Source organism: Ipomoea nil, unplaced genomic scaffold (assembly GCF_001879475.1).
Source record: "Ipomoea nil cultivar Tokyo-kokei standard unplaced genomic scaffold, Asagao_1.1 scaffold0418, whole genome shotgun sequence".
Classification (NCBI taxonomy): domain Eukaryota; kingdom Viridiplantae; phylum Streptophyta; class Magnoliopsida; order Solanales; family Convolvulaceae; genus Ipomoea; species Ipomoea nil.
Window position 1 is genome coordinate 1325837 of NW_017616846.1, and position 9957 is coordinate 1335793.

Genomic DNA, 9957 nt, shown 5'->3' on the forward strand with positions numbered 1-9957 from the left:
CTCAAAAAAAAAAAAAAAACACTTTAAATGACATTTAAGCACATTTTTTTTCCAACAACACATTTATCATTATTTGCTTCAATCTTAGTACCTCATTTTGCACGTGTAAAAAAGATGTTACATGTGTTTGTAAGAAGTATTTGTTTTTATCACGTATGTCTATGTCTATTTTGTTAAAGGAATAAAAGGCAAAAAAAAAAATTGTGAACTACTTTTTTTTTTTTTTTAAATGTTTTAATCAAAACATTTCCCAATCTTGTGATGAGGAAGCGCGGAGATAGAGGCTACCTTCCCTGGCAATTTATATCTTGGAACAAGTTCCACATAGCATTATGGATTATGAATTTAAATAATGAGGTACAAAATTTATATTCGTAAAGTACAGAATTTCATAACACAAAATACAAAAAATCATAACACAAGACACATAGCATAGCATTATGGACCCAGTTAGATTAAAAAGACGAGATACAAAATTCATATTTGTAAGGTACAGAATTTCATACACAAAACACATACACATGTTATATATTTTTCCTTGTCCCTGTCCTATCTCCTTCCAAACGGATGTAATCATACATAACTCCCATAAAGGAACTTCCATTCCTGGGTTGCTTCAAATATATCGTATTTTCTCCATTCACAAGTTGAGATCCAAAAAAAGTAAAGCTGTGCTCCGAATATAGTCCATGGATTCCATGTCTGGCTATTGCATTATCTGCCCCAAGCCAATTAATTATAAAGTCGGGTCGTCGTTTATCTCGATTGTTAATCCAAACCTAAGAATATATCATCGGATCACATAATTAATTAACATGTACAATAAGAGACAATCATAGATAAATACGAGTGGAAGTTGACATATGTTTTACGTACTAAAACATCGGCATACGTGGAAGCAGCCAACGCTATTCGCAGTGTATAAGTTCCTGTCTGGTTAACATTATGTACTGAAAACAAAATTCTCCACGTTGTTGATTCAAATACATTTTTCCTTCCAACTCTTCTGCAATGCACATGAGAGAAGTCACTACATGTCATCTGAGCATAAGGTGCTTGGGCATAACACTAATATATAGTAGTATCAGATATAATCATATATACTATTTTTTTTTTTATTGTGTACAAGTCTACCATACATAATTATATACGATATTATTAACACCACAAGAAAAAGAATTAATTCATAGACGGATATGATGCGAGGTAGATGTAAGATTCACCTATTTACATGAGCAAAGAACCAGTCTCTTGTGTAATTACTCTTGCCGACAGTGTAAACCAAATCTTGTTTAGGATAATAATGTGCGTATCGATTCCATAGTCCATATTGTCTGAACCTGTTTTCAATAATGTTGGTGTAAATAATGCACAAAAAAAAATGATTATTAATTTGGAATGTAAGCAAAATTATATTATTTTCAGTAGGTTGAGCTCACTTGTCAGCGGTACGGTTGATGAACACCTTATTGACTAGTCGGGGGTTGGGATCAGGGACGAAGAACTCTGAAGCCTTGCGATCAGGGATACCGATTTCCCATAATGTTGGACCGTTTCTTGGAGGATAAAATACGAGTCTAAGTTTAATATTGTCACCTGCATCCATTAATCTATTTGTAATTTCAAGAGATAAAAACATAATAAATGAAATGAAATGAATTTAAGGGGGAAAAAAAAAACCTGGTGTTATGTTAATGCTAGTGTTGTATTTATAGTCTCCAAGAATTCCAGGGACCCAGGCGTATAAGTTGTAGTTTCCAGGTCTAACAGCCAGGATTTTGAAGTCTCCTGTCTTGTTCGTTTGAGTCCAAAATTGATAGCCCTGAAAACAGTATTAGTCTAAGTAACGTAGTATAGGTATGAACATTTTTTAATTTGAATTAAGAGATTTTGAAATCAATTCTCATTTCTTTGAACTTGAAAAAAAAAAAAAATTGTTGCTTTCAGAATTTTCTCAAAATTAGACAAACCTTGACGTCTCTTTGCCATGATCCAGCCTTTCCTGGTGGAGCCAGTCCAACGTATGCAGATTTTGCAGCCATTATCTCTCTGCTTATGTACCTAAATAGGGCCTAAATTAATATAGTCCATTTACAGTTTCAAGAATTAACCGGTCGTTATATCCTGGACCGCGGTGCACGTGCATCGCAGTCAAAACGGCACCGTTTCTTTAAGTAAAGAAACTGTGCGCCGTTACTGTTAACGGAGCGCGCATTTTTTGGTGTGTTAATTACCAACTGAAACTAGAGTGTATCTAAATCAACATTGCCTCACGTATTATTTTATATATTATCAAATGAAACTGCAGCTATATCAAAATGATACTGTAGTTGTGGTGAAATGAAACTGCAGTATATATAAAATGAAACTGAATAACATTTCACATATTTGAGTGTATATTGCACAACGAAGCTGTAGTTATATCGAAATGATCATGTAGTTGTGTTTTAATGAAACTATAGTGTATATAAAATAAAATTAAATAATATTTTCACATATTTGAGTGTATAAATATCGAATGAAACTGTAGTTATATCGAAATGAAAGTGTAGTTGTGTTGAACTGAAACTGCAGTGTATACAAAATGAAACTAAATAACAGAGTTACTTTTTGCAGAACGGCATGAAACGGGTGCCGTTTCTTTTCATTAACAAAACGATATCGTTTTGAAGCTCGATGCATAATCGATTATGCGCTGCGATGCACGATATAATTTGCCAGAATTAACTCGTAAATAAAGCAAAAAGGCTGAAAACTTACCTGTCTGCATGAACTAGCAATCTGCCCACAATGCTACCCCGTTGATCACCTTTGAGATAATCTCGCGACATTGGGAAATTATAAGGCCAGCTTTTAGTTTCTAATAACATCTGATAAAAATGAAGAGAATTATTCTTAGCTAATACGAAGTAATCAAATAAGTAGCTCATATATATATATATATATATATATATATATATATATATATATATATATATATATATATATATATATATATATATATATATATAGAATGACCAATTATTTATTCAGATTTGACCAAGACAAATTAAAATTTACTGAGGATTACTGTTTCTTTAGCATTTTCCCAAAGGGATTGTGGCCTATGCCTATTCTTGCCTGAATGCGAGTTGAGGTATATAAAAACAGGACCGAAAACCTTTTTCCATGCCTCCCCATTTCGCAGTTTAACCGTATGAACTTTCCCTGCATAATGATTGCTGAAAAACATCTAAAATAGGAATCCATACACACAAGTTAGTATATGTATGTTTCACATTTTGTGTTAGTTTGCATTAAAATTATGATTAAATTGTGCAGAATGAAGCAAACTTCTAGTTGGAGGGGTTTTCCATATGGGAGCATAGAACATACCGATAAGGCGACTGGACCAACATGTGAAGTGAGATCTTGTTTTATAGGACCACCAGATCGAAATTCACTACTCCCCGTAATGACCCAAAACCCAATATGTGGGTGAGGACAAATCCATCCGTGCACCTTAATGTCTTTATTCTCTAATGAATATTGGTATTTATCATCCACCTAAATTAATAATAAGCACGCTTCATATTAGAAGAGCATGATAATTGTCAATGCTATGTATTGTGCATATATAAAGAATTATTGTAAATTGTGAAGTCTTGATGTTCATGGATTAGTACTATAAGTCTATCATTCTTTCCAAAAGGTTGAACCCCAACCCTAATGGCCCGACAGAGTATCTGGGAGGATGTAAATCATGGTAACTCAACTGAATATGAACCATAGAGGCTAGATCTTTGCTTACTAGTCCTGGTCATTCTTTCCAACTTTTACCTTTATGACTAGTTGAGCTGCCCATGCGGACATAAGTCTGTCATTAATAAGTCCTTGGTGGGTGTAATATGAGCTAATACTAGCTAGATGTATGCGAAAAAAAAAAAAAAAAAGAAGTGAAAGATATAGAGCACTACAAGACGTTAAAATCAAGCACTTACTACTACCCTAAAAAGTAACACATGGCCCTTCAGGCCTCCGCCCAACAATTCCCCTAACCATATGGTGCTAGACTTGATCCTTCACCGACCTCCACCCAATAATTCTCCCTCAATTGCACAATTTTTACTCTTGCTTAGACTCGAATCAATGACCTGGCTCTAATAATTAACCACTACGTAAAAAGTTATAACTTTAGGCACGGTGTTAAATTTGACCCTTCATGCGTCCACCCAACAATATGCTAAACTTCACCTTCACGGGCCTCCTCCCAACACAAGAAATGGAGGGAAGTGGGATACATGCATATATTGTTGTTATAATTACCTCTCCTTTGAAAGTGGGATTGGATGGGTGAGTTAGTAAGGCGGCTTCTTTGTAGGCAAGGGGTTGACTGCCATACACCCGATCAGCAGGTGTTGGCATCGGTCTTTGAATGTGATCTGATATAGCCATAAAATTGAACCTGAAGAGATAATATACGAAAGTTGAGGCCTTAATTAGCTTGCACAGAAGATAGTGGAGTCCAGGTTTAAGATCTTACAATCTGGCTTTTAGATTCAATGAAATCCTTGCTTGAACAATGTTGAGATCAGGCCATCCCTGTGGGTGATCGAATATTGCGTATGTGTAGAAACCAGAACGACCAGCCTGCAACACATACCTGCGCCCATATTTTTATTATTATTATTATTATTTTTAATGCAAAATCAGTGTAGTTTAAGTAGTGTACGTGCATGAATATAATGCATGCATATATGCACTGCTGAGCTTTTAATGTAATATAATAAAACCTTTTGTCAACGTTGAGGGGAAGACTATCGTCGTCGCGACCGTCGAAAGTTTTTGAAAAGGAAACCTCAATTTGGTTTTCGTCTGCTACTATAACATGGAAATCTGTCGCTAGAAGTCTGCACATCATTGTTATTGTCAAAAACATGTTCATCAGGTTAATAATGTAACGTTTATCCGTTACTATTATTATAACATTAGGATAAGTTATGATAATATTCAGTATTTGATATGTGGTGCAACACTAATAACCTAATAGCTAGACTACCATTATGATTAGGAGTCTGGTTAGGGTTTAGGAGACCTAAAGACAATCAACCACAATGATGGTCCGTGGTTATATAAGGTCACTAGTCCTCTCACTGCTCACATGACATACCTCATATACCATCTAGAGAGAGCTGAGTAAAGTGAGAGACAAAATACTCGTTATCTCTGCAGCAGTCCGAATCGCTCAACCGTAACAGAAACTATGGCGCGAGGTTAGTCGATCCTATGATCACATATTCTTTGATGCATGTGATATTTTAGTCTAACAATTGGTATCGGTCGCCATACATAATCTCTGCCTAGTTTTTTTTTTTTAATTGCATATATATTATATTTGAATATGTTGTATACATTGTATAGTTGAGATACATGTTTAAATATTTGTATGCAATTGTATATCTGGGCTGCTGTTGGAAATTAAGTTTTTATTCCGCATTAAGAAACAAACAAAAAAAAAAAATTAAGATTGGATAATATTTTCTGCTTCGCCGTCCTTTCGAAATTCCGGTCGCCGGTCTTCAGTACATCATCGGCCCTTTGTTCATGGTTGGAGTCGACGATTCATCAACGAACAAACAATAAATTTGGTTCTGGTCGTCCTCTCCTTTCAGTTGCCATCAAGAACAAGGTTCCGGTGATGGAGACGGACGGACGGACGGTGACGCAAAAGTCTGCTCCTCTACCCGTCGCTGGTGTCCACGGTCTGTGCTGCTACTGTTGCGTTAAAGAAGAAATGAATGAAGATGGATTTAGTTATTGGGCCAGGTTTGGCCCAATTGGGCTCATAATAAAAAAAATATTATTATTATTATTATTTTTTTTTGGGCCTGTTATGGTTTTGGGTCAAACCTGAATTGATATTTGGACTACATCAATTCATTCAGTTTAACATCTTCATCATATTTGGACTTCTTCTAATTAAATTATCCAATTGAATTTTTTTTTATTAAGTCTATTATTAAATTATTATTCAACTTTGAATAATTATTCAGTTTTAATTTTTCAGTTGAATTTTAATTTAATAATATTTTTCAGTTTAAATTGTATTAAGTGTTACAATTTAATTGTGGAGTATTTGTGAGTAATGTGCATAATCTGAGCATGCTATTTATGTCTTTATTGCAATAATTATTTGACTGTTATAATTATGCCTGTAGAAAAGCATGCTCATTAAGAAAAATTTAGAGCCTTTTAGGTCTGAATTATATGCTGATTATGCATGATTTAGTGCCTTTAGGTGAATTTGTGCCTTTCAGGTTAGATTATGCATATTATTACTCACTCTTCAGTTATTACTCCATTCGTGCTCTTATAAAGTTCCTAAAGCACATAAAGTACATAAACAATTCGTAGTTTACCCTATTCAAAGCTTTATCCATAGGTGAAACTACTCTTTAGATCTCTCAAACGATTTTACTTCAAAAAATGAGAACACATGAATTAGGGAAGTTTCTTGGGGAGGAATACTAGTTCTATGGCCCTGGCTTAAAAGCCTTGTTGCTACTAGTCCCCTTGCGATGCTACTCTGTCTAAGGAGTTGGTTTTTAACCAAGCTTCGTCTCGACCAACTTTCCTGGGAGTATACCTAAGGATTGTCTATCATATTTTGGTTTAATCTATTTGTTTATTATGTTTTCTTGCTAATGTGATTATGTTCTTTGGTTAATTAAAGAGTAGCCACAGCATCTTTAATTTTTCCAAAATTACATATTAAGTTTTACTCACATAAAGTTAATGCAAGAATATTGTAATTCACTCTGCGTGATATGGCAAAATTTAGCCCACAGGCAATTTTGTTATATTTGTAGGGTTAATTAGGATGAAATACCATACTATGATCATAATTTGCCCACAGGGATTATGTATTGGCATATAGTTTTGGTAGTTTTGTCATTAAGGGTGGAAAAATTAAAATCGCACCCATTCCGTTTCCACCATTCAGTTTTGGTAAATTCATTATGCGTAAAAATTTAGCCCACAAGCAATTTTTATGGCATCCGAATTTATCTTTCGCATAATTTTACATTGGTAATATTATGTACTTCAGTATCTCTCTCTAATTTTTTGTGCCTCGAAAATTCTAACCAAGCATTAATTATTATTCTTTACAGCAACTCATCCTGGCACCCAAACACAAATTAATGTTCCAATCCTTAATGAAGATAACCACAAAGAATGGAAAGATGCTATTCTCTTGCAATTAAGATTATTAGAGTTGGATTACGCTGTTCTCAATGAGGAACCCCCTGAGGTTACTGAAGAAAGCACTGGCGAAGCCAAGCAGCTTCGCGCACAATGGGAGAAATCCAATGGATTATGTGTGCTCTTCATTAAGTCAAGAATTTCTAGAAAAATTCGTTTTTGCTTTGAGGACATTAAGAAAGCGAAACCCTTGCTCAAAGCTATCGATGATAACTTCATTGAATCAAAGAAAGTTTTGGCAATGACTCTAATCATGAAGTTGAGAAATTTGCGTCTTTCCACTGTCAAGGGAACGCGTGAACACATTATGCAACTCAGGGATATTGTGGCTCAATTAAAGGAGTTGGAAATCATTCTACCAGATGATTATTTGGTGCTTTTTGCACTTGATACCCTCCCTCAGGAGTACAATCCTTTTAAGATTTCCTACATCACACATAAAGAGGACTGGTCTATCAATGAGTTGATAACCATGTGTGCAATGGAGGAACAAAGGCTTGTGGCTAAGCTTGGGTATGTTCCATCTTCTTTTGTTTGTTTCGAATATAATATGTCAGAAGTTAATACTAATTCTTGGTGGGTTGACTCTGGTTCAACAATCCACATTGCAAACTCTTTGCAGGATTTGACAAAATTGAGACAGCCAACGGGAACTGAGTGTAGCATCTTCTCTGGAAACAAGATTGCGTCACCAGTCGAAGCTGTCGAAGTTTGCAATTTAGTTTTGGACAATTGTTTTGTAATGACGTTAGAAAAGACTTTTTATGTTCCTAGTTTTTCTAGGAACTTAGTTTCAGTATCTAGACTTGTACCCTTCGGTTGTTCTTTTGAATTTAATACCAATAATATCAAGTTATTTCGTTATTTTACTTGTGTTGGTACTGGTACATTGTCTAATGGTCTTTTCCGTCTTAAATTAAAGAATGATTCAGTTTACAATTCTTTACATGTTCAAAACGGCACCAAATGGTGCAGTATTAACGACAATTCCTCAATGTTGTGGCATCGGAGATTAGGTCATATCTCCCTTGAGCGTATTAAAAGGTTGGTAAAGGATGGAGTACTTTCTACTCTAGACTATACTGACTTTGAGACTTGCGTTGACTGCATTAAGGGTAAGCAGACAAACAAGTCAAAGAAAGGTGCCAACAGAAGTTCAACGTTGTTGGAAATTATTCATACTGACATATGTTGTCCTGATATAACAATACCTGGTCAGAAATATTTCATCACCTTTATTGATGACTTCTCAAGATTTTCCTATGTGTATTTACTTCATCATAAACATGAAACATTGGATGCCTTTAACTCATTTAAAGCTGAAGTTGAAAACCAATGTAACAGGAAAATACACATAGTTAGGTCTGATAGGGGTGGTGAATACTATGGTAGATATACTGATAATGGACAAGCACCTAGTCCCTTAAGTTTCTTCAAGAACATGGGATTGTTGCCCAATACACCATGCCTGGTTCTCCGGACCAAAATGGTGTAGCTGAAAGAAGAAATCGGACCCTTCTGGATATGGTGCGGAGTATGCTTAGCAACTCTAAGCTTCCTAAGTCGTTGTGGGATGAAGCACTTAAGACGGCAACGTATATATTAAACCGTGTTCCAACCAAGGCTGTCCCTGAGACACCGTTTGAGTTATTCAAAGGTTGGAAACCGAGTTTGCAACATATGCGTGTTTAGGGATGTCCGTCTGAGGTGAGGATATATAACCCACACGAGAAGAAACTTGACCCAAGGACGATTAGTGCTTTCTTTATTGGATATGCACAATCTTCTAAGGGTTATAGATTCTATTGTCCATCTCATACTACTAGGATAGTGGAATCAAAGAATGCTAAATTTCTTGAAGATGACTTGATTAGTGGGAGTGATCGGTTTAAGGACCAGTTCCTTCCTTCGATCATATTGGCTCTCAACCTTCTACGTCATCTGGTGGGGTTGTACTTATCCGCAGTGCTCCTTTAGTTCCGCCTGCAGATATACCACCTACCGTCCAGATTCCACAAACTGTTGAGGATCAACCTTTGGAAGAACCAGTTCAGGACTTACAGCAACCGTCTGAACTAGATTTCGAACCAATGGTTGAACCAACTCAGGATATACAGCAAGATTCTGAGCCGATGCAGACTGAACCAATTCAAGAACTGCCACCAGTTCCTGAAGAGGTAGTTGACCTGCAGCCTGTGCAAGGCGGTGGAGGTCCAACCTTAAGACGGTCTACTCGGATAAGGCGATCAGCAGTTCCTAGTTATTATGTTTTGTATCTACAAGAATCTGACATAGGGGCAGAAAATGATCCCGAAACATTCTCTCGAGCCACAAATTGTGCACAGTCTGACTTATGGTTAGAAGCCATGAAGGATGAAATAAATTCCATAAAGGACAATGGAGTTTGGGATCTTGTTGAGTTGCCTAATGGGGCCAAGGCCGTTGGTTGGAAATGGGTCTTTAAGGCTAAAAGAAACTCATTAGGCAACATTGAGAGATACAAGGCCCGGCTTGTTGCCAAGGGATTTACTCAAAAAGAAGGAATCAATTACAAGGAGACCTTTTCTCCTGTATCAAAGAAAGATTCACTTCGGGTCATTCTGGCATTAGTTGCACATTTCAATCTTGAGTTGCAACAAATGGATGTGAAAACCGCTTTCCTAAATGGTGATCTAGAAGAGGAGGTTTATATGAAACAACCTGAAGGTTTCTCTT

At 36.0% G+C, this 9957-nt stretch overlaps 2 protein-coding genes across 2 annotated transcripts; one reads left to right on the forward strand and one right to left on the reverse strand.

Moving 5' to 3' along the window:
• Window positions 1–524: 524 nt before the first annotated feature.
• LOC109172485 (probable rhamnogalacturonate lyase B) lies at window positions 525–5154 on the reverse strand. The gene is made up of 13 exons (XM_019321642.1): window positions 5150–5154; window positions 4773–4889; window positions 4523–4642; window positions 4306–4444; window positions 3376–3546; window positions 3071–3232; window positions 2761–2870; window positions 1971–2061; window positions 1681–1822; window positions 1440–1596; window positions 1224–1340; window positions 877–1006; window positions 525–779 (listed from the first exon to the last, which is right to left on the reverse strand). The coding sequence occupies exons 1-13, from the start codon at window positions 5152–5154 to the stop codon at window positions 525–527; spliced, it is 1716 nt and encodes a 571-aa protein (XP_019177187.1).
• An 88-nt stretch (window positions 5155–5242) lies between these two features.
• On the forward strand, window positions 5243–9219 carry LOC109172486. The gene is made up of 4 exons (XM_019321643.1): window positions 5243–5252; window positions 5652–5741; window positions 7152–7755; window positions 9117–9219. Exons 1-4 carry the CDS (start codon window positions 5243–5245, stop codon window positions 9217–9219), a joined length of 807 nt encoding a protein of 268 aa, XP_019177188.1.
• The last annotated feature ends 738 nt before the right edge of the window (window positions 9220–9957 follow it).

Excerpts from the sequence above, each read along its gene's own strand:
- LOC109172486 (XM_019321643.1), top strand. Across the intron at positions 5,742-7,151 it reads ACCCGTCGCTGGTGTCCACG|CAACTCATCCTGGCACCCAA; the intron begins GTCTGTGCTGCT and ends TATTCTTTACAG. Across the intron at positions 7,756-9,116 it reads AGGCTTGTGGCTAAGCTTGG|TGGGAGTGATCGGTTTAAGG; the intron begins GTATGTTCCATC and ends TGACTTGATTAG.
- LOC109172485 (XM_019321642.1), bottom strand. Across the intron at positions 2,062-2,760 it reads TTGCTAGTTCATGCAGACAG|GTACATAAGCAGAGAGATAA; the intron begins GTAAGTTTTCAG and ends GGCCCTATTTAG. Across the intron at positions 1,007-1,223 it reads TTCTTTGCTCATGTAAATAG|AAGAGTTGGAAGGAAAAATG; the intron begins GTGAATCTTACA and ends TGTGCATTGCAG.